Here is a 25,165-nt window from a genome sequence, read left to right as displayed (position 1 = left end):
CGATTTCACCTCGAAATCGTCACTTACATTCTGAACCCTTGGCTCCCATTTATATGTTGCCCTTTACATAGGCCTTAATCCAGTTGAATTTGATTCCACAAGGACACATACTCCTTAATCGACTTTTCCCTGACCTCAGTACAAGTTAGAACCATTGCCCCAGGCCGAACTCGTTAGGTCAGTTCCCTCCCAGTGGCCGAGCAAGATAGCATCTAGGCTCAACCAGCCATAAAACCATTTCAGCGCGCACACCTGCCATATCTCGCTCACATCTTTTTCCACTCCTTTGCTTCACTTACTTTATGGTGGGGAGGTGCCCATTTTTATTAGGGGTCCAGTGATATCTGATGAAATGTTGGGCTTTGCCAAATGATTTGTTATAGGCAGCACAAAGTGAAATATGGACATGTCATCATGACTCTGCTTTTTCTTTGAACCAGAATATGTTAACTATTTACTTTACAACCAAGAATGTTTTGCCTAGGGCCTAAAACTGTGTATAAGAAGAGAAGCCTGACTTCATGAAAGTGTGCAGTCTCCTAAGAACATACCCGTATTGTACTTCTAGGACACCTGTTACCTTGGTTGCAGCCAATAAACTAATCTTTGACTTCACCTAGAAGACTCCGAGTTTCTGTAGGTCTGGATCAGGAGAACCCGAGGTCTCTTGGTGTTCATTCCCTGGCACCGCTGGGTTACCGGTTCTGTGCCGGTTCTTAAAAACCCAGTACCTCAGTTGGCGCCCAACGTTTGGGGCGATTCCAGTGGTACCAGTCAGCCAGAAGATCGTGAGGAGCTTCGTGTGGAAATTCCGGAGGACGGCCAACCACCTCATCGACCCCTGCATGTCGACGTGGTCCGAAGGTCTTTGCTGCGAGGTTCCCCGCTTCCCGACGGCTACAAGGACTGCTGCTCTGGCTATCGCCCTGATTTGGACCCTTGAAGTTTTTGGTAGAGCGTAACACTGAGAAGAGTCTTCTGGTGACGTCATCGAGATATTTCAGTTAAGTATAAGTGGAGCGTCTCCCAGTCCTTAGTTGGACTTACTTTGTTGTATCTTTGGGATACAAAAGGTTTTGTATTGGTACTTGCAAGCACCATAACCGAAGGACTCGTGTATTCACGAGAAATATCGTAATCGATAATCCTTTGAAGTTTGGAACTAGACTAGAGAGCGAGGATGCCTAGTCTTAGACTTGGGAATTTGTTTTGTCTTGGTAATAATAGGGACTCCCGATTGGAGGACTCATGTCCGGTTCCTCCAGTTGGAACTCCGACTTACGAACTGTATGTAAAACATGGGGTAGGCCCCATCACCTACAACGAAGTATGGATTAAATACACCAGGAAAGATGGTGTTCTAAAATGGCCCCAATATGGTAGTTTTGATTCTGAAATCTTAGACAACCTTGAAGTTAAACTCTTCAAAAAGAAAGCCCGGCCGGCAATGTTTGACTCTTTCCGCTTATGGCGTAAAGAAGCCAAACAAAAAGAAATTAAATTAGCTAAGAAAAATAAGAGAGAAGGGGGACTTTCAGTAATGCAAGCTGCTGTGCAGTTTAAAGATAATGAGGAAGAGCAGATGAATGAGCAGTTGCACAGGCAACGTAAACTGGCAATAGATAAGTGTTATCCAGTTTTGCCGTCTCTTCAGCAAGAGGCAGCAAAAGAGCGTGAAAAAGACCCATTAATGTCACATTTGCTAAATTCACCACCCCCTATGCGCAGAAGCCACAGCACCCCCGCAACCTTTAGTTGCACAAACTGCGCCTTCTGCTCCTCAACAGCACCCACCAGCTGTTCTTCAGCTGGCTCCTACTTCTTCGGTGCAGCCTCCTCTAGGCCCACCGACCACTTCTGTTTCACCTGTGTTTTCTACGATTTTGCCTACTGTACTTTTTACATCTCCTAATGCTCCCTCTACGATTCTGCCTAGTACCCCCTCTATTTTCCCTGATACCTCTTCTGCTATCTCTACCCCCGCCTTATCTCACCCCGTTTTTCCATCTGTTTGTCCTTCAGTTTCACCTACCATTCGGCAGAAGATGGCCAGCACTGTTACTAATCTTCTTTTACCTCTTTTCGGGTCGCCTGCTACGACCCCTAACATAGGAAGAAGACAGTTGCAAAGTCAACTGCCTGATTATCAAGAGAGAGATTCCCTGAATGGTTTAGCTCGGAAATGGGTCATAGACACTGCAAAATATGATGTACAGTCTGTCATGGAAGTCTTCCATCAATGGGAAGCAGCGACACAGAGATATGTTTTCGAACAGATATGTGTTTTCCTTGGCGAGGATTTAGAAGATAATGATCAAGACTGCATCCCACAAGAGATGTGTCGTGTACGGTTTAGGTTTGGAGAGGGTATGATTGTAGGTCCAGATGTGGAAAAAGCAGTTGAAATGTTATCATATCGGAGTAAGGGAAACAGTTCTGGGTCACCATCTGAATGTAATACATCCAGTAGGAAAAAGGCACGACAATACCCTATGAGAGAAGTTCCCCCACAGTGGAGAGAGGGTGACGCGACTGCTGTCCCACCTGTTCTGCCACACTTTCAGCGTGTATGGGTACATGTCCCATGGAAGCGAGCTGAAGTTTTAGCACTCAAACAAACATTACCAGATCCGCGTAAAAATCCTGCAGGGTAATATAAAGAATTGTCACAAACTGCTGGGTCATGTATAATGAATTTAGCCGATATCGATATGCTATTTGGGAATGTTGTTCCACAGCCTTTATGGGGTAAAATTCGTCATGTAGATCATGACCAGGAATTATGTGACACGTGGGCTAGTATTACTGCTGCAGATGCCCGCCAAGTTGGTGGTGCCAAGCCTGAGCCTTTGATAGCAGAACTCCCTGGTAAAATAGTAGATTACATGAAAACGATAATGCCTGCAATACGCGTAAATTGGGATAAGTTGTCTGCATGCAAGCAAAAGAAAGAAGAAACCGTTTCAGATTTCTTCACCAGATTTGAAGAAACATTCATTGACCACAGCGGTCAAGACATGACCACAGAAGGTGGTCAGAGATTGTTTGTCGATAAATTTGTGCACAATCTGCTTCCAGAATTGTGTAGAAAACTAAAAGATTCAGAAAGTTCTTGGGCAGTCTCATCTTCAGCGCAGATATTAGCTACTGCACAATACTACGAGAATAGAGACAAAGATGAGAAAGATAAAGTAGAAAAGAAAACTAGAGAACTCAAAACGAAGGTTTTGCTACAGAAAGCCTATCCGCCACGTGGTGGTGGTAATCAACATAATAATGGCCAGAATCACTACCAGAATACTTTTCAGCAGCCTCAACAGTATCAGAGAAACTCGCAAAGATTCGATTACACTCAACCCCGTGTAGGTCCCAACCAGTGTTTATATTGCAAACAAGAGGGTCATTACAAGTACAATTGTCCTGCCCTGTCACAACGTGCAAATGGTGTTTCTGGTGTTAGAGGTCGTGGCAGTCAGCAAGCGCCTAGAGGTAGAGGGCGTGGAAACGCCCCGCAGGACACACGTCCCCTTCCACCACAAAACTCTATGAATAGGTTTGATCAGCAAAATAACGTATCTGACAGGACAGCTCAATACTATGTCGAAGATTATTACACAGAAAATGAGCAGTGGGAGAATGATGACTGCTAGGACAGCCATAGACAAAGAGAGGGAGTTGTTTCAGTTCCAGTAGATCAGAGTGGACCTTACGTTGAGGTGATTACATCAGGTCTGTCAGAACCTTTTCTGTTGGATACTGGTGCTACAAAGAGTTCTATTATGCACTCCAAACTCCCTGGCGCACCTTTGTCTGGCGAAATAAACGTTTCTGTAGGTTTTTCTGGCGCCCCAGTTAGAAATCCGATTTCTGACCCTTTATCTCTTTCTGTTGGTCCTTGTGAATTCGAAGCACTCCTTATTCTGACAACAGGTTGTGGTGAAAATTTGCTAGGATTAGATTTGCTAAAAAGATTGTATGCGACTTTGTATTGTTCTCCTTCAGGAGTACAACTCACTTTAGGTAAGAAAGTGGTTTCTCCCATGTATTTGTCGAGGGATGCACTTCCAGCAGAATTAGCACTTCTCCCAGATATTCTTTGGGCTACTGGTCCTAATGATGTAGGTCTTTTAGAAATTCCACCATATGTTGTAACATTGAAGTCGAATGTTAAAATGCCACGAATTCCACAATACAGAATATCTAATGAGGGTGAAAAAGCTTTGCTAGCGATTGTTTACGAATTGATTGAAAAGGATGTGATTGAGGAAACACGAGGCAATGTTTGCAATAGTCCTGTTCTGCCTGTTTTAAAACGAACTGACCCTTCTCAGCCACCTGTGTACAGATTCGTGATTGATCTTCGAGAAGTAAATAAAATAGTCGTGCCACAATTCCCAGTTGTGCCCGACATTACCACATTATTGACTATGATTCCAGCTTCTGCTTCGTGGTTTTCGGTGATTGACCTGAAGAATGCCTTCTTCAGCATCCCAATTGCTGAGGAGAGCAGGGATATGTTTTCCTTCAGTTTAGGAGGTCGAAGCTTCCGCTTTAAACGCGCTCCTCAAGGCTACTGTGAAAGCCCCTCAATATACAGTCAAGCTCTGAAAACACAGCTTGACACGATTGTTTTGCCAAAAGGTGCCACTCTTGTACAGTATGTGGACGATTTGCTCATTGCTGCAGATAATGAGAAAATTTGTAAAAAGGCCACATGGGCATTGTTGCGTCATCTGTGTGATCTGCATCACAAGGTGTCACTTCCAAGCTTCAATATTGCCGACAAGAAGTGACCTACTTAGGTCACCTCTTATCGAAGGAGGGGAGGAAACTGACCCCAGAAAGAATTCAGGCAATAGCAAAATTGAACGTGCCAAGAACACAGAGAAGTGCGTGCTTTCTTGGGCATTACATCGTACTGTAGACAGTGGATTCCAAATTTTTCGTTATTGGCCAAACCCTTGGTGGCATTAACGTGTACAAATACACCCAATCCCATTCCCTGGTCTGAAGAGTGTCAGAAAAGTTTTCTCGAATTACGCACAGCATTATGTTCGGCTCCTGTGTTGGGTACCCCCAACTACAGTAAGCCTTTCACATTGTATGTCCACGAGAAGGAGGGCTGTGCATTGTCTGTGCTGACTCAGTTATTCGGAGATAGACAGCGGCCATGCGCCTATTTTTCATCCACTTTGGATCCGGTAGCACGAGCATTGCCGAGTTGTTTAAGGGCCACAGCAGCATCAGCTGTTTCTATTCGACAGTCTGCTGGTCTAGTAATGAATAATACACTAATCGTGATGGTCCCGCATGCAGTAGACACATTCTTAAATAGGACCAAGACACAGCACTTAACTAGTGCTCGACTGTCCAGTTACGAATTGACGCTGCTAGCGAGCCTTTTTATGTGCCATGCACATAAAAAGGTGCAGTACCCTGAATCTAGCCACGTTGTTACCAATTGCAGGAAAATCAGATGCTTTAGAACAGCACGATTGTTTCCTCACAACAGAGGAAGAGACAAAAGGGAGAGTGGATTTATTTGACACTCCTCTTGCTGAATGTGATGGTACATTATGGGTAGATGGTTCATGCTTTAAGCTCCCAAATGGGAATGTGACTGCAGCATATGCTGTCACAACTTTGCACACAGTCGTTGAAACTGCACGAATACCACATGGTTCAGCTCAAGCCGCAGAACTAGTAGCACTTACGAGAGCATGTGTGTTGTCTAAAGGAATGAGAGTGACTGTCTACACTGACAGTCAGTATGCATTTGGAGTGGCTCACAGTTTTGGACGATTGTGGAGAGAACGTGGATTCCTGACTTCGCATGGAGCTAAGATTCAGCATGGTCAGTTGGTGAATGAGCTTCTTGAATCACTGACCTTGCCCCTGCAAATGGAGATTGTGAAATGTAGTGCTCACAAGAAGGTAACTGATGATGTTGGTCGTGGAAATGCATTTGCTGATGAGACCGCTAAGGGAACGGCAAAGAATGTGATGAGCCGAATGTATGTTGCAGGCCCTGAAAGATGGACTGGCGAGGTTGGAATATGTGAGGACACGATAGAAAGTGTGAAGTCCCTCCAAGCTGAGGCCACAGAGAAAGAGTTAAGCACGTGGAGAGAGAGTACAGGAAGAATGGATGCAAATGGTTGTTGGGTTGATTTGACAGAGCATCAGAGATGGTTGTTACCCGATGCATATGTGCTTGTAGTGGTTACAATGGCTCATGGAATGGCTCATATCAGCGCGAAAGGGATTTGAGAGTTGTTGGCCCCAGTGTGGAAGAATTCAGGGATTCCCAAGTGTGCAGAGAATGTTGTCAAGAATTGCATGGTATGTCTGAAGCACAACCCTGGTAGGGGAACCCCAACTCCAGCTGGTCATTTTGCACCTCCTACGTATCCGTTCGAGGTTTTGCAGCTAGATTTCATACACATGGAGAGGTGCAACAACTTAAAATACGTGCTCGTTGTTGTTTGTGCCTTCTCAAGATGGGTAGAAGCCTATCCCCTAAAAGACAATACTGCCTTGTCCACAGCAAAAGCCCTTGTAAAAGAGTACTTCCCCAGGTTCGGAATGCCTAGAATGGTCTGGTCTGACAACGGAAGTGAATTTGTGGGTCGTGTGATGAAGAGTGTGTGAAGGGCTAGGCATTAGGCAGAAGTTCCACGCTGCAAATCACCCCCAATCAGCTGGATTAGTAGAATGTTACAATGGCACGCTTAAACTTAAATTGGCCAAAATCCAAGCGAGCACAGGTCTTAAATGGCCTGACGCTCTACCCTTAGCACTCCTATCCACCAAAATGACTGTGCATTCACGAATGAAACTCAGCCCCTACGAAATCGTCTTTGGCCGGCCAGCCAACATATGGGGAGTGCCTAGGCCCACGAAGTTCAGCGAGCTGCAACACCCTATTTTGCTTGATTACTTGTATGAATTGACGGCTAAATTGCGTGTTTTACATCAACAGGTCCACAACACCTTGCCTCCGATCTCTGAGACTCCGGGTCACTCCATTGACCCCGGTTCCTGGACTCTCGTCCGCAACTTTCAAAGAACAAGAAACGACCAGCCCAGGTGGACCGGGCCTCACCTCGTCCTTCTGTCCACGAGGTCAGCCGTCCGGGTGGAGGGGAAGGCCAACTGGGTCCACGGGATCCATTGTAAAAAAGTACCCTTCCCTCTGCCCTATGACCAATGGGTCCAGAAGGGTGTCACTGACTCAGAGCTCACAACTGATGACCGTGTAAAAGAAACTAACCCTGATTGTGAAAGCGAGAACATTTCTCAAGGAACTGTGCCACCACCAGAACAATCGAACTTTTTGGAACCTGAACTGCTGTTTCAGGACCAGACAGTACCAGGAAAAAGACGCTACAATCTAAGACCGAGAAAAACAGACTAATAAAGTGATTCCTTTTATGATTTTGAGACCAAGACCTATGGACTGATAAATTCTTTTTTTTCTCCCAAATACCTTTTTGTGCAGATCTCCCATTTAGGAAACTTGCTTATTTTTTGTTTTTCGAACCGCCATCCGGGTTCCGCTGCTAGGGCCGCGATTGGTTAAAGTCTTCGGAAGTGCAGCCAACGACGTTAGGTCGGTGGTTCTGGTCGGTCCAAGGGAGTTGCCCTAGACTGACAGAAGCACTCCTTAGCAGAAACAACCTCCTCGTCGCGGGCAGCACTTTAGAGAGGATGGAGTTTCCTGATGTGGAGAGACCTGCCAAACAAATGAACTTTAAGCAGAGACAATGTAACACGATGACAAAGAAAAGTTTTATCGTATTGTGTATTTTTATGCTATCAAGCGTAATGATCTTTTTGATAAGTTATGTTTTATTCTCTTTCCATGTAACATTTGCGCCTACTACATCACCCATACCTCCTCCTACTATTTCCTCTCATTCTTTCCACCCTCTGCCTGACCACGAATCAAATAGGAGATTAGAGTTCATTAATAACTCCTTCGTTCAGTTATTACACCAACACCAACTTGTAATGAACACAACTAACTGTTGGGTGTGTGGTCTCATGCCTCACACAACGGATAAAGGTATCCCCTATTTGGTCCTGCCATTTAGTCACAATGGTACAGTATGGGCATATAGGACAATGTTCATATATGCACGAGAAATCCAACCCCTACGTTCTGTAAAAGACAACCTCAAGACTAGCGCCCTAGTCAAAGGTATAGTTGACATGATCAAGGAAGTAACTTCCTATGAAGATACTCCGGATGATGAGATACTTGCATATGTAGGTTGGAACGTGACCGGATATGCCACTACGTTAAGTGAGAAACAGCAAGCCAAAAGATCGTCCCCTATCTGGATCGTACCCCATCAAGGTCACCTGTGTCTGCAAGGTATTGGCAAGAATCCCAGAGCTCAGCTAGGGAAGAGTGTCTGTACAGAAACATAATTTTCGGATATCAGACTTCCCCTGCGTTTTTAGCCGCTAAGGGTACTTATTTCATCTGCCATGATAGAGCCTATACATGGTTGCCCCCTGACTTCTCGGGCTCATGTTTGGTTTCATTCCTGTTACCTCCCACCTACACAGCAGCGGCGGATTACCACCGGACAAGGGTAGTTCGAGGTGTTTTGAGTAAAGAAGACACTGCAGGTCAAGAATTTGGGGACTTTGCAAAGGGTTTTCTGCCGTTCTGGGGATCCATGGCTAACAGTAGAAACATAAGGCAATTAACAAGGGTAGTTGAATCCACCGTGATTGAAACTGCTGGTGCCCTTAGTAACCTGACTGCTGAGCTCCAGTCGGATCGACTTATGACCCTTCAGAACCGGGTCGCTTTGGATGTAATACTTGCGGACCGAGGTGGAGTATGCAAATTGATCCAGTCTAGTTGTTGCATTTTCATCCCAGATAATGCTCCAACAGTGTACAGGGCCATCTCCAAACTGCATAAGATTTCCGAATCTAGTCCTGTGGATAAAGGAGATTGGTCGTTAATGGGATGGTTCTGGGAACTGATATCTGCCTGGGGATGGAAAATTCTGATGGTCATTGGGATGGTCTTAGCCATTCTTTTCCTGTTCTGTCTGTGCATACAGTGTGCTCCTGCAATATGTGGCCTCTGCGTCACATCATGTGTAAGGAAGCCTGTGTCAAGAGATGAACTAAGTACTAGAATGATGTTACAGCAACATCTCAATGACTTTAGGAATATAGATCTGGACTCAGACTAACATGAGGATAGATTAATTGCCTATGTAAGGGCAAAAGGAGGGTTTGTGGTTCTGAAAATCTGGATTCATATAATTATACTGGACTCGAGAAATAAAACTTCGTCGAAATATGACGAATTTGGTATCAAAAGACCGAGAATGACAAGTACATCATGTACACGTATTTTCGGCGTGTTCGAGTGACGATTTCACCTCGAAATCGTCACTTACATTCTGAACCCTTGGCTCCCATTTATATGTTGCCCTTTACATAGGCCTTAATCCAGTTGAATTTGATTCCACAAGGACACATACTCCTTAATCGACTTTTCCCTGACCTCAGTACAAGTTAGAACCATTGCCCCAGGCCGAACTCGTTAGGTCAGTCCCCTCCCAGTGGCCGAGCAAGATAGCATCTAGGCTCAACCAGCCATAAAACCATTTCAGCGCGCACACCTGCCATATCTCGCTCACATCTTTTTCCACTCCTTTGCTTCACTTACTTTATGGTGGGGAGGTGCCCGTTTTTATTAGGGGTCCAGTGATATCTGATGAAATGTTGGGCTTTGCCAAATGATTTGTTATAGGCAGCACGAAGTGAAATATGGACATGTCATCATGACTCTGCGTTTTCTTTGAACCAGAATATGTTAACTATTTACTTTACAACCAAGAATGTTTTGCCTATGGCCTAAAACTGTGTATAAGAAGAGAAGCCTGACTTCATGAAAGTGTGCAGTCTCCTAAGAACATACCCGTATTGTACTTCTAGGACACCTGTTACCTTGGTTGCAGCCAATAAACTAATCTTTGACTTCACCTAGAAGACTCCGAGTTTCTGTAGGTCTGGATCAGGAGAACCCGAGGTCTCTGGGTGTTGATTCCCTGGCACCGCTGGGTTACCGGTTCTGTGCCGGTTCTAAAAAACCCAGTACCTCACGCGCCTGCGGCTGGCCTCCAGCTTCATCTCCCACCTTCACTCCTGGACTTCTTGACTTTTTGCTTTGTCCTGACCATCACTTTGCTGCTGTTTTCGGACAGTTTCGATGGACTCTAGCCCTCCTCCCATTCCCTCGTCCATCATCCCTTTTCCCCGTGGATGATCCTCAAATGTTCCCTCCCTTTTCCGCTTCCCCCTTCTCTCCATACCCTTGCATCCCTCCCACCCTCCCTTTGTTCTGTGACTGCATCCACACTTATGGAACTCTGCTCTTTGACTTATTGTAATATCTTTAATCAATGGTATTTGCTTTAGACCTTGCACCATATACCTTGCCTATGTGACTCTTTAGTATATCCAGTCTTATCCCCTCCCTATGTATATAGAGATAACTCTAATCACTAGTTTATTCAGTAGACCTTTGTACTCTCTACCATTCCTATGTGTCCATTAGAGTATATCCGGTCTTATCCCTTCCTATGTATATAGAGATAACTCTAATGACTAGTCTCCTATGTGACTTTTAGAGTATTTCCATGTGTATCCCTTCCCTATGTATATAGAGATAACTCTAATCACTAGGACATGCAGTAGTCCGCTTTGCTCTCTTCCATTCCTATGTGACTTTTAGAGTATATCCAGTCTTACCCCTTCCCTATGTATATAGAGATAACTTTAATCACTAGTTTATGCAGGAGTCCGCTGTGCTCTCTACCATTCCTCTGTGACTCTTAGAGTATATCCATGTGTATCCCCTCCCTAAGTAGATAGAGATATCTCTAGTATATGCCTAGAGTTTATCCATTTGTATCTCCTCCTTGTGTGACTCTATCTCTTGTACATTTGCAATTTTTTCTGTTTGTACCTTTTCTTGTAACGCATGTAATCCTAAGTCCGTATGTTTTCAACTGGTTCTTATGTAAGTAAAAAATTTGCAAATCTGTTTTTCCGAATGTAACCATCAGTCCTTATGGTTGAAACTGGGTCCTATGTAAAGCGCTCTGACACCTTCGGGTAAAGTTCGCGCTATATAAAAATCGCATAAATAAATAAATAAATAAATAAATAAAATCTATTATGTTATTAAGCTGGATGCTGCAATCTTTGCATGCAGGCTATGTGCCTTGGCATTTTATTAACAGTACGTCTGTTTTCTGAATACAATCTAACAGATAAACAGGTAGAAATGGCACAAAGGGGAGCTTAAATACAATGGTGTGTATTGAAAAACTGGATAGACTACCATTTACAGTGGCAGAATCACCATCAACGGAATGGCTAATCCATGGCCACATAACTCTACCGGTCACTATTTTTCAGTTTCAATATTGCCTTGAGCAAAAGCAGGCAGGAAAATATGAAAAATAAAATCGGTAAGGAATACAATAAGGAATCTTGGGTATTACCATACAGATTTCGATACCAGGGTGGGGATCGAGAAGGGTTTCTAAGCGGTACAAACTGCAATACCGCTTTAAGCGATTCTCTCATGTGCCAGGATATTTCACTGCAAGGAGCCTGTAATGGTTAAGTAGCAAACTTGTCCTGCCATATGAAAGGAACTCCAGCAGCCGTGATTACTCCGGTATGCAAGCTGCTCTCGAATGGGAGTTACTTGATGCTGAACGATCAAGGTTGCTGTGGGATGCTTCCGGGCATTGCCTATCTGATCACTGTGAACTCCAGGGTTACTTGCTGTATGCAAGTATTGTTTCCCCCAATGAAAACAGTCAGGGAGGCACCGTTATGGCCAACGTTGAATGTTTCTTTTAGACAGTTTAATACTTTGAGAAGACTGAAAGCCATGCTTTTACAGCAAACCGTACCCTTAACCTCCGCCCGAGAGACCTTTGATCTTCAAGGACCTCGACTGAGATACAGGCACTTATACGAACAAACTGCCCCTTTCATTTCGCAGAAATGGTGGGTTGTATCTTTAACATTTCTGATACGAGAGGTATTGTACACATTTAAAACCATATGGTCAAGATTTCTAAGCACCTTTCAGACAATCCTCAGTCATTACAAATTGTATACACTCCATATTGGGAAGCATTTTTGGAGGTCTACCTCTGATCCTGCTCTCAATAGCAAGAATCCAGATTGTTATTTTTCTGCTAAGCAATGGACAGCCCAATCACCAGCATGATGGCAAAAGCACTCCCGGAGTGCAAATACCGTGAGCGCATTGTACTACATCTGGGCACACCTCGCCTACAGGACCTGAGCGCCTCTTGGTTCCTATCCTTTAGACAATTCTGGATGGTCTGCATCTTACCTGTTCTTCGATGCCTGTTTTGCGGAGAGGAATGCGTGTTGGAGCTCTGTCTGACACATGCATCGGAAAAGCCTATGGACTTGAATATCAGGCTGGGACCCGTGAGGTCCCATGCTAGGCAATGTCCCCAGCGTATTCCTGTACTGATGGCTGCGTTCCTTGAGAACCCGCAGGTGCCTTTTGCTACAACTGGGTTGAGCATCAGCTCTTCCACTAGCAATCAGGTATTGACTACAGCACCAGCTGCCTCTGCACCAGCTATTGGCAGTTCTGAGTATCATCTGTGCTCCATCGACATACTCTGCGAGGTGTTACAGAGACCGTCGTCTGAAGCGGCAAGCAACAACAATGTTGCATCTCCCAGCCAGGACACAATCTATAATTGGCTCATCATGTGCTGGGAAAGAATTCTGATTTTTTCTTTTGGTTTCAAAACTCAAAATTTGTAACATTTCCTATAATTGACACTTTTCCTGGAAAAGCATGGCCTTCCGACGCTTGTAGTCATTCGAATTATATAAACTAACTCATCTAGGACTTTGGCTTAAGTAAACAATTCCAAAACAAATAAAAAAAAAAATATTTTTAAATTCCCCTCTTAGACTATTTTTGAATGATTTTAAAGACAATGTTTTTACCAGGCTCACTAATATCTTTATGCGCTGCTACCTAGTAAAGAGGGTAGTTCGCTAGCATATTTTTTATTGTTGACTATTCGGAAGAGGAGTGGGTGTTATGTTCCATATAGGTACCCTAACATAGGCCCGGGTAATATCATGCACCTTCACCTACATTACCTCCCCTACACTACACAATAACTAGCCTTTTAGGATTGAACATTTACCTAGTTGTGGTCCTGGGCGCAGGAGGCGGCATTTTCCCTGAACAATAGCATCCTATAACTTCATCATTAAACTCACAGTATGAATGTTCATATGGGTTCTTGGAAACCAGGCAGGGGCTACACCACCTTTATAATATCTATGTACAAGGTTCATCCCACACATCATCCTCACATCCAACAATGGCTAATAAAAGAAACAAGGGACAAAGGTACCCTAGATACTTTTTGTATAAATACAGCACATCTTACTAGTGTTAGCTGAAGGAGACCGAGATCTTCCAGCCGAGACACTGACCAGAGATGCTGAGGCTCCTGCATGCAGATGCTCCAGCTGACAGTGGTCTGACACATCCCTCGCGGGGTGTCCAACTGGAGACCAGGATGGGGTCCCACACTCTCTCGCTTCAGGGAATTGGGTTAGACTAAAACCTAAAGGGATTCTTGGCTTCACACCTACTCACATGCGAGGTACACTTAAGTACACCTAGACAGGCATCGTAGGAGTACGCACTTTCTTTTTATCATGCATTTTATATTCATGTATGTATTCATGATCATTGCAAGATAGTAGAACTGTACTATCCTTTTATATTCACTGTACTGCTAATCATATATATCTGCTACTGTCTAACGGTTGTTGCAGCACATCTATTTTACACTAGAACTGTGCAATAAATTCTTATAGTAACACGGCCCAACTGCTTCTTCTGTGTAACTCTCTGAGACCGAGTAAGTGAGCACGAGTGAATTGAATTGAAGCAACATTTCTAAAGTGCATGGTTACACGAGGGCATCCCAGCACTACTGCAGTGCGATCAAGGGCTCCGAGCAGTATTTAGGGAAAGAGGAAAGTTAATTTGTTTTCGAAAGATCAAATAATTTGATTCAAGACGGATCTGAAGGGGAAGGTGATTTCAAAGTTTGGCAACATTATATGTAAAGAGGCGCCCTCCACTCCTCGATCTTTTTATTTTTGGTACTACCACCAGATGTTTGTTATCCGTCCTTAAGGCCCCGTTAGCACGATAGGGCAGAATAGTGGATCGGAAGAAGGAAGGTCCCTTCCCCGATAGTGCTTTGTGAGCCATGCACAATGCCTTAAATTGGATCCGATCCTGGATAGGAAGCCAGTGGAGAACCGCCAGGGTGGGCTTAGCTGATAAATGATTGGGAATGTTCAATAACAAGTGTGCTGTGCAATTTTGCACAATCTGTAATTTTATTGTGGTACAACATGGAGCTCCTAAGCAAAGTGTGTTGGCATAGTCAAGTCGGGTGAGAATCAATGCTTGCACCAGCAATCTTCTGGCTACAAAAGGTAGCAAAGGGAGGATTTCCTTATCATTCTTAGGATCCCATAGCAACTGGCTGCAACCTTCCGTGCTTGCACCTTGAAATCAAAGTTCCGATCAAGCCAGATGCCCAAGCTCTTGATCCGGTCTTTAGGAGAGGGGGGTTGGCCAAGGCAGCTGGGCCAGAATGGTCTGACTGAGCAAAAGGTAGTACATGGTTTCCATGATTCTGAGAGATCAGGGTTGTCATGTTCTAAGGTTGCCACAAACTATTCTCTCCCCGATAAGAGGAGATTCTAGTGGAAATGTGAGCTAGCTAACGCAAACAGGTAAACCTTTTAAAGAAGTACTTATAAACCAGATAAACAAAGGGAAAAAAGTATTGAGTGGAAACTGCTTCTGAAGTGTAGACAGTTCTTTGGATGAGTATTAATAATTTACATTTCTGGTCTGCTAAGTCTTTTACTTGACCTCAATGACATTCACAACAGAAATTCGCCCATACCAGCTATTGTTTTATAAAGTTCCAGACATTTCCCAAATGTATGGCAAAGGGTGTGGGTTAACATTAGTGTTTCGTTGGTTAGAGAGAGGACTGAGGGGACCTTGAGGGAGCTAGGGTATTATTTGGGGGCCAATGTGGTCTACAAGTAATGTACAGTTTTGAACTTGGTAACCAATGTTTAAATGCTGGTTTTCGTCACATAATGAAACTGTGAGAGCCTAGACAACTCAATGTTCCATGCTGCATTGTCCTAGTCTGACAGGCTTTGAGTACTTTGACATGATTGAGTCTGAGTGCTTATAGTCACCCAGCAATGTTCAGCCAATTCAATCCTCAAGACTCCTCTTTTAAGGATGTTTGTATTCCTCACAATAACCCCATACTTTACTAGTAGCCCTCAAATCTGCAAACAGAGTCTTGGCGTAGAAACAGAATGCTGCAGCTGGAGCCATGCACTGAAATACACTACACTAGAGTGAAAGGAGGTTACCTGGACCACTAGATGTAGATCAGATTTCATTTTATTCCCAATGCCATAAATAGCTCTTCTCTGAGCATTGGCGAGGCACTGAATGACAAAACAGCTGTAAAACAGGCTGAGGGCCCGTAGTCACTGCACATCATAAGAGAGTCACCCTGGTTTGCCCTTCAGTAGATACCAGCCGTTGTAATAACTTTGAGGTTCCGGCTCACGGCCAGCATTTAGAATCCTCAGTTTTACTGACAATGGTAGGCACTGGCCTGCTACCACGGTTGTGTTATTGGCATTTGATGACAGTGAGGTTCTGTATCAGGCCTGCTGCCTATGCCCCTCAGCTCTATAGAAAGTGGAATCGGTCCTATGAGTGAATGACACCACTTTAATGGTGGGAGGCGGGGGTTGACCAGTTGCAAGTACCCCCCACCCCAATTAGTTGTAGTTACAGTTTCTGAGCTGCTGTTAATTACAGCAGGGATCTTGGATGTTACTATCCAGTCTTAATTGTTTAAACCCCAGTGGGGTTTAGTCTACTCTGATGTGTGTAATCCTAACTTTTAAATGGGTGGGGCTATAACCTTGTGGTCAGTATCTGCTGCATGTCCACCGTTTTAACAGTAATAGACTTCTGGTGTTCTGCCAGCGACACGGACCTTCAATTTTAATGTGATGAATAAAAACATAGTCCTCGTCTGGGCCTTAAGTGTTAACAATTAATACACTTTGGAGGTTGCAGGGAGTTGTGTCTGAATATCGGTCTACAAAAGGTTCTTCTTACATAAACATTTTGTCAAATTTGTTTATGAAAATATCATCAATCATCCTATTGGTTGTACTTTTTCTTTTGACTTAATCCAGGTGAAATTTTTGTAAGTGATTTTTAAGACCTATTTCTGCCAGGTGATATTCTGACTGCGATAGTTCAGTACCACACAGTTGCAGATTGCTGTTAAATCACTGAAACGGGGAATTAAAAGCCTTATTGGACAGCAAGGACAAAGCAACAGATCTTGCTAACTCGACACAATACAGAATGCACGAAATGGTAAACATGCTGGGAGTTTTGTCAGCAAAGTCATCAGATCGAAGCTTTTACCTCCAAGAGTCAGCTCCTTCCCCTATCCAGTTTTTATGAGGCACTAAGTACTGAAATCTGGCAGATCCAGGAAAATATTTAAGTGGCACAAGGAAAGGCAAGATAGGGTCACAATCATAGGGACCAGTGGCTGAGTTTTGACAGGCAGGTGTGGCCAGCCATAATTGTTTGTTTTAGGGCCCTAAAAATTCTAAGAACAAAACCAGCTATACGTTCCTGTTGAGTTACTTATTGAGGCATCGAGAAGAGAAGCAACAGGAATTTGTGGCTCGCTCCATACAACGCAGGCAATACCATATGGCAAAGTGAACTAGTTGTCACTCTAGAGAACCCAGAAAAAAGCTGGTGGAGGCACAAGACTGCTCCATTCATTGGTCAGCTGTATACATGGAAATTATGGTGTAGAGGGCACTTACTTGGGGTTTGCAGACGGTCCGAGGTTGATAATGGCTGTTGTTGACATTTCAGGCTGTGGAAACAAAGAGGGCAGAGCGCCTCATGAGTAATGATGCACATTGTTCTGGTTACTGTAAGCAAGACTACTCAAATTAAAGCCTTAAACCCACCCATCTCATTTGCATCAATTTACAATCAGTGCATATGAACTATTGGAACCCTAATACGCATTAAATCAATGTGCTTTGAGGAAGACTTTACCAGGACTGCCAACGAATGTGTGAGCAAGAAAGCACTAGATTAACAACTTGATAGGCTCTTCATACTGGGTTGGAAAGGTAGCATGTAGCCTGGGAGAAGTCTACAGTAACATCTAATTAGCGACCCAGTCAAAGGTTCAGGCACAGAGGTTCATCGAAGGACCGACAATACCAAAATCAAAGTGCATGTGAAGCGACACCATGCTGCAGAAACTTAGCTTAGGTGACCGGTCTTGCATGTGCAGCATTGGCCTCGAGCCGCCGTTGTTGGCTTAGGCCAATGTTCTTACTAAATGGTGTTAAAAATGTAGCTTCAGCCCACGATTTTCTATTTTGTCCAAAAATGTAAGCAGTGTGTATAAAACTTTAATTCTTTTAAGGAGTTTATGTATATATTTTAATTGCTGTTTTCTGCTGCTGTTTGCACAAGAGGGAGATGCTGTGTTCATTTCCCACTTTTAGGTCTCGCCTGAGCCAGTGTATGTGCTACTCTGGCGAGACATTTAGCAGCTGGTTTAAAAGTGCTACCTTGCTGGCCACCAGCTTGCTATTACGCGCACAAGTGCGTGCGACGTGCACAGCTGCCATCTGGCTTTCAGCGCGCGTGTGAATCCCCTCCCATACCCCCTCCCTTCTCCCACTCCCTCCTCGTCAGCTTTATTTTCCTTTCTCGCCGCGCGGCCGTGTCACTTTCACGGCCGCGTGGCTATCAGCTTCATGTTTTTAAATTGATTTTTTAACTTTCAGCGCAAGGCGTGCGCTGGTTCTTTTTTGCTCCCCCATGTTGCTCTCACATCCACCCCCTCACCCTTCCCTGTGTTGTTTCAGCACTCACCGCCCCCGCCGCTTCCATGTTACCCCGTGTGGCTCGAGATTAATATCCCTGACCAACCCCCACTTATTGCTTCCTCTCAGAACCCTACCGTTGCTTCTGTTTCTTCTCACAGGCTGCGGTTCATTTAAAAAACACAGATGAGTTTGCGTGTGTTATTCTCTCCCTGTCGCCCCCCGGCAGGTTCCTTCTCTTCCATCGAATCCCACCCATGTTTCGCCTTACAGCAGAAATACCCTCCCTCCGACTTTTTTTTTCTCTTTAAATTCCTGCTGCTTGTTATTTGGTGGTTTTTGGATCCCAGTGATCACCCATAAGAAAACTTTACCTTTTGGTCAGAGGAGCTCTTAGGATCGGATTGGCTCTCTGAAATGAATTGCACGAAAAGTGCCCCCATTTTAAAATCGAGGACATAATCTGTGAATGTGTGCTTGTGGGACCCTGCCCAGTTGGTGGCAGTCTGCCTCAGATTGTGGTAAAAGCGAGTTGCTGTATGCAGGGTTCATGTCCAACATATGCATATCAATTTAAAGATTGGTGCAGTATCCTTAACTGGATCCCACTCCCCGCCCATCCTAAATGAAAGGCATTGTTGCTATAAAATATGAGGACTACATGCCTTCACAGTCACTACTGTGACTCCAGAGTAAATTGGCTCTCGCTGTACATTACCCACTCCACCAACTGCCGAGTTATCATTTTGTGTTATCATATATCCAGTTTTTGTCATGAGATGCCTGGTTTGAGACTGAAATCAAACCCTACCCATTCCATGCCTGTCCGTCTCAGTTTGCTGGGAAGAGAGTTTGTGAACGTTGAGAAAGTTCTCTCAGAAGCTGGCTGCCTACAAACTCAAAAAGCTTCATTGCTGATTTGGAACAGAACCTCTGTCCAGCTCCTTTGAACTGCACAGAGAATGGACTTTTGGAGTCCATCCTTTGAACAGCTACGTCGTAGATCTGAAGTGAAGAATGTTTTTGGGTATTGGTGTAATGTGCTGTGTTGTGCACTTCAGCTGGAACCAGTTGAGAGAAGTGGTGCTTGAGCACTGCCCCTAAGTGCCTGCCTGAAGTGTGTTGTATGCGGATAAGAAGCATTCCAAATGCACGAGGACATCCGCATCAGAACGTGCCAGCCTGCGAGCCTAATTTAAGAAATCAGGCCCATTTATGCCATGGGGTCGATCTGACCAAAGCTCACAAAATATTGATAAATGCAGATGAAGTAGTGACAACATTATACAAAATCTAAAAACTGCTTTCAACAATCGCTGGCAAAGCCAATAGGTCTCAACTTTGGGACCATTTACTGGCTGTGCAATTGCCTTTTGTCGCTTCTGTACATCACCAGCAAGATGCTGTGCACCTTGGCCAAAAGAAAGACAAACAAGCATTGGCATAACCAATAGGTCTCGCCTTTGGGACCTTATAAGTGTTTAGCCATGCACCAGTTGATGTTGTTGCACCAAGGATATTGTGCTGCATAACTAAATACTTATAAGGTCCCAAAAGTGAGACCTATTGGCTATGCCAATGCTTGTTTGCTTTGCTGCCAAGTTAAAAACTCAGCCAAAGTGTGATTCTATATTACGTTTTTGCACATGTACTGCTGCTATTGAATAGTTTTTTGCACAAGTTAGTTTATTCTCTGTAATTCCTTTTTTTGCTGCCAAAACCCAACATTCTGCAGAGGATGAATTCTGGATTTTATTCTGCACTTGAACATTTTTATATTTCGTAGGATTTGCCTTGCCACTTTATCCCGTTTGCTGTTTGTGGAATGAGTTTGTTATGTTTAATTCCTTCTTGTATTAATCTGTATGCACTTTTATGTGGACCTCATACGAGTTCCAAATCTTAATAAATATTTGAATTGAATTGTGACAGGTCTGTCAGGGAAACATCTGTTGATATCACAAACATTAGACTTGAGGGAAGTTGGGACAACTCTCTCCATCAAATTCGTTAAGCATAGAGTTTGTCTTCTAAGAGCTTTCGTCTCCCTCAAGAGACAGTTTGTGAGAGTGGTGTCAGGTGCCCAGTGATGGACTTCTTTGCAGACCTAGACAATCGATTGGTTGCTACGCTCTGCTTATGACTGCTCACTGTGGGTGCTTGGGGCATGAATGCCAGAGGATCAACTATTTGCTTTTCTCATGTTACCACCGATAGCCATGTTTCTGTCCTGCCTTCTGCATGTAAAACAGGAATCTATACTGGCAGTTACCTTTTGGCCCAGGAAATCTTGGTCTGGAATTCTCCAACAGACGCCTACTACTACGGTGCTGAAAATAATTTTATTCACTAGAAAGCCTGTGAGTGAAAGAAAGAGCTCCTTTCCATTGGTTTTATGAACGCACAATTTAATTGCTGTTGAGGAGTGAATAAGAATCTTAAGTTGTTCAAGGCAAGTAGAAGTGACAGGTCTTGACCTTTTTTCTATATTTAGTGGGCCTTGTAATCCTTATTAGGTTGAGCCTGTAGACAGTGCACATGTGTTGTTGGTATGAAGCCGACTTACTGTATATTTATAAATATTTGTTTTTTAAACTCTAAATAGAATCTTTTAGCTCGCCCATCAGTTACTGTTGGTTGGCTTGCTCATCATTCACAATTCCTTGCTCCTCATGGTCAACGTATGCAAGCGTCACTTGCAGTTTGTATGTATGTTGTCCTTTCCATGGAGTACTTCCCAAGCACTGATTAATCTCTGTGTCCTTCCGCTTGTTGCGCTAGCAGGAAAGTACATTTTCTTTTGTTCTTCTCCCTCACAAGTGCTTCGGACATCATCAACTTGCTCTGTTGTTGCTTCGCCAGTTTCTTGACCCCATCCCACTCCACACCCCTATTTCGCATGGATTATTGCTTGCACCTCACATATTTTTGTGATTGAACCCAGTTAATGGCTGCTTACCACAGCTTCCTGCATTCTTTTTGCAGTGGTCTCTAACATGACAGCCATCTCACGCCGATGATCCAAAAGGGGGACTGCCAAGAGCACAATTAGTCCCTGAAGTAGGGAATCTCACACAGGGGTAATGACCACTACAGTACCATGTAGCTGAGAACATTATTATTGCCAACATCTGTTTTAAGCAGTTTCCGTCTCACAGGATGAACAGGCTCTGTGGCCGAGTATCCTTCACAGCACTTCTCAAAACGCAAAGACATACAGCTTGTGTTTACATCAATAATAATGCAACTGGCGGTCATGTAAAGTGCTCCTATACTTTCCCACTAGATACAAATGCATTAGAGAAGAAAACAAGTTACTTACCTATAACTACAGTTATACAGTATTGGTATCTTTCATAGATTCACATGCCTGAATCATTCCCCGTCGCCGAGGCGGGAGTCACACGGTAAATAAAAAAGCAGTGCCAAAAGGTAAATGATAGTAGAGCCTATCAACATCATTATGCTAAGAGGACCAACGTTTTTGTCCCAACCAATCAGCACCCTCTAGAACACTCTCAGCAAAGCCAGTTCTCCTCAGATTTTCGTTAGCACAAGTGGGAAATAAGTATCCCAAAATAGAGAACTGACTCTCCGGGGAGGAGGGTGGGTGCATGTGAATCTATGAAAGATACCAATACTGGATAACTGTAGTTACAGGTAAATAACTTGTTTTCTTATCCTGTATTGGGGTATCTTTCATAGATTCACATGCCTGAATCAGAGTAGCAAGCAGTATGCCAAGTATACAGTCGGTTGCGGATGGTGGAAGACTTGTGCTGATAAACTCCCAGTTGCATCCATAAATAATTAACAAAAGCATAATAACACAATCTTTCACATGTAAAACATGATCTAGAAATATGTAAAGAAACTTGCATAGTTATATACCCTCATGGATATCTAAGAGTTATGTACATACATACATACATACATATATACATACATATCTATACTACTATAATAAAAGGAAGAACTTTCAGCCTTTGAGGCGGGTAAACTCGGGAACCACAGCACCAATCCACACACCCGATACACCGTTGGAATCGTCAGGGTGTGTAGATGGTTATAGGCTATATACATTTTTTTTAAAAACGTGATTAAAAAAATTTACAGTAACAAAAAAAAAGTAGTCCCTCCGAAGTAGCGCCGGCCGCGACGTGCGTGCTCACGTTAGGAGCGCGGGGAGGAGCGGCGTCCAGGAGCGATGGACATGGCGCGGGGGAGGAGCGGTGACATGAGGAGCAGCAGACAGGCCAGCGGCGGTGCGCGCGGCGACAGGCTGAAGGAGCGGCGGCTGAGGTAAGGGAGCTGCGGACATGGCGCGGGGGAGGAGCGGACACGTGTGGAGCAGCGGACAGGTATATATTATATATATATATATATATATATATATATATATATATATATATCCTAGCAGCTTCTGCAAACTGCGTTTTTTGGACCATAGAATAACGGACCACCAAGCAGCAGGTAAGTATTCAGGAACATTCATTATCTCTTCCCACGGCTCTTTCTGACATGACGCGTTTCGGTTAACAAATAACCTTGATTATATATATATATATATATATATATCCAGAAACCTTCCCAATGAAAAGGCAGAGGCCACAGCGGGGAATATCTTGAAGGCTTTTATTGCAATATTCACGGCACCTCGGGCGTATGCATTTCAGCTGTTGTAGCTTCGTCAGCGCCCAGCATGGTGTGTAGGAGAAAGGTTCGTTGCCGCTGATTAATTGAAAGTTCATCTGCTGCCGTATTTGTAGGTCGCTCATCCTGATTGGTGCCGAAATTGCACCATTCACAGCGTTTCTGTAGTTTTTTTAAACACTTCGTGTCCCAGCATGCAGCATTCTGCCAGGGAGGCATCCCAGTGGTAGCGCGACTCACTATATGGCATTGGACTACTCTCCCATTGTTGTCGTGTCCCCTGCAACTTTCGGCCTACTCGGGTCCCCAACTGCACAACCCTCAATCCCAAGGGTCCTCTTCACAGGGGTGAGTGCCGCGATGAGTCTCTCCCAGGACGGAGTAGTTGACTCCGATACCGCTACGTGTTTCCTTTTGACCTAAGGCGGGCCTGATCAGGATTTAAAAACTTGAAAGCACGAGTGTTCATTTTGCCGGGGCAAAACAGGGTACCAGCGTAGATCAGGCCATCTTAGTGTGCAGGAGCCTCTGTAAATTGCCGCTGGTAGGCAATAAGTAATATGTCCAGAAACGTTCCCAATGAAAAGGCAGAGGCCACAGCGGGGAATATCTTGGAAGGCTTTTATTGCAATATTCACGGCACCTCGGGCGTATGCATTTCAGCTGTGGTAGCTTCGTCAGCACCCAGCATGGTGTGTAGGAGAAAGGTTCGTTGCCGCTGATTAATTGAAAGTTCATCTGCTGCCGTATTTGTAGGTCGCTCGTCATCATTGGTGCCGAAATTGCACCATTCACAGCGTTTCTGTAGTTTTTTTAAACACTTCGTGTCCCAGCATGCAGCCTTCTGCCAGGGAGGCATCCCAGTGGTAGCGCGACTCACTATATGGCATTGGACCTACTCTCCCATTGTTGTTGTGTATATATAAATAAATAATGGTAATCATATATAATATTAAAAGACCAAAGGTTACCTTTAAATATTCTCAAAAAAAATGTGGCGTAGGACAGCCTGTCCAACCGCTACATCTTCTTGACATGTAGACTGAAGGCAGTAATGTGTCGTTAAAGTGTGGACATGTTTCCATGTCGCAGCACGGCAGATATTTTCTAGAGTCACTCCAGCAAACAATGCTGTAGACGCTGCCACAGTTCTTGTGGAGTGGGCCTGGACCTTTCTCGGCAATGGCCTGTTAGACTGGTCATGACAGCAATGGATTGTAGAAGCTATCCATCTAGCAATTGTGGCTTTTGTGACTGCTGCTCCCAGTGTAGCTTGACCGTAGGCCACAAACAGTTGATCAGATTTTCTAAAGGTTTTTGTTCTTTGTAGATAGAATTTTAAACATCTCTTGATGTCAAGAGAATGTAAGCTTCTTTCCGTGGGTGTAGTCAGGTTTGGAAAGAAAGTTCGTAACTTCACCGGTTCATTGAGGTGGAACTGTGATGGTACTTTAGGTATGAATGTAGGGTTAGTCCGGAGGGTGACATAATCCTTAAAGAAATGCAAAAATGGTTCCTTTATAGTGAACGCTTGAATTTCAATTACTCTTCTAGGGGATGTTAGAGCTAGAAGCAAAGCAACCTTCCATGTGAGAAACTTGAGTTTGGCCTTGTGGATGGGTGTTTCATTAACTGCGTGAGGACCGTGTTAAGTTCCCACTCCGGTGGAAGGGGCCTCACCGGAGGGAAAGCTCAGAAAAGACCTCTCCGGAATTGTTTGAATAATGAGGATGAACATAGCGAAGGAAGCTTAGCAACTTTCCTGAATCTGGAGAGAGCGGCTAAATTAACTTTAACTGATGAAAAGGGGAGTCCAGATGTAGCAGATAAGGAAGAATTTCTTCTGCAGGAGCTTCTATCGGGTGAATCTTGTTAGTTTCACACCAACAGCAAAATCTTTTCCATTTAGGACGATAAGTCTTAATTGTGCTCTGAGCTCGTGATTTAGTTAAGATGTCACGACAATCCTGAGGGATGTCAAGGTCCTTGAATTCTATAAAGTCAGGAGCCATGTGTGTATATTTAGATTCTGAGGGTCTGGATGAAGCACCTGCCCCTTGTTCCTCGACAGCATTGTGGGTGTTGGAAGAAGATGGATCGGCTGGTTCTGGGATAGCAACAGATGTTCTTGAAACCAGTACTGACGTGGCCACCGGGGGGCAATCAGGATGAGAAGACAGCCCTCCGACTTCATCTTGCGTTACACCCTCGGTATTAGAGGGATTGGGGGAAAAGCATAAAAACAAATCCCTGGCCATTGCATGGACAGGGCATTCCCCCTTGACCCCTGTTGAGGATATCTGCTGGCATAATATTGGCATTTCTTGTTCTGCTTAGTTGGGAACAAATCAAATGTCGGTTTGCCCGAAGCCTGGAAAACTGTTCACCTGAGCGTACTCTAGCTCCCACTCGTGACAGTCTGATAGGGACCTGCTGA

The 25,165-nt window shown here is 44.2% G+C and overlaps 1 protein-coding gene across 6 annotated transcripts in view; it reads right to left on the bottom strand.

The window, feature by feature from the left end:
• Positions 1-25,165, bottom strand: part of SGK2 (serum/glucocorticoid regulated kinase 2) — a 448,429-nt gene that overhangs the window by 253,136 nt on the left and 170,128 nt on the right. For all 6 annotated transcript variants that reach the window (XM_078652126.1, XM_078652129.1, XM_078652128.1 and 3 more), the window contains one exon: positions 17,050-17,102. In XM_078652126.1, coding sequence (XP_078508252.1) covers positions 17,050-17,102 — 53 coding nt within the window. The remainder of the gene's footprint in view (positions 1-17,049; positions 17,103-25,165) is intronic.

The sequence above is a fragment of the Lissotriton helveticus genome, chromosome 7 (assembly GCF_964261635.1).
Source record: "Lissotriton helveticus chromosome 7, aLisHel1.1, whole genome shotgun sequence".
NCBI lineage: Eukaryota > Metazoa > Chordata > Amphibia > Caudata > Salamandridae > Lissotriton > Lissotriton helveticus.
The sequence above is the reverse complement of the archived record's forward strand: the minus strand, read 5'-3'. Positions and strand labels throughout refer to the sequence as shown.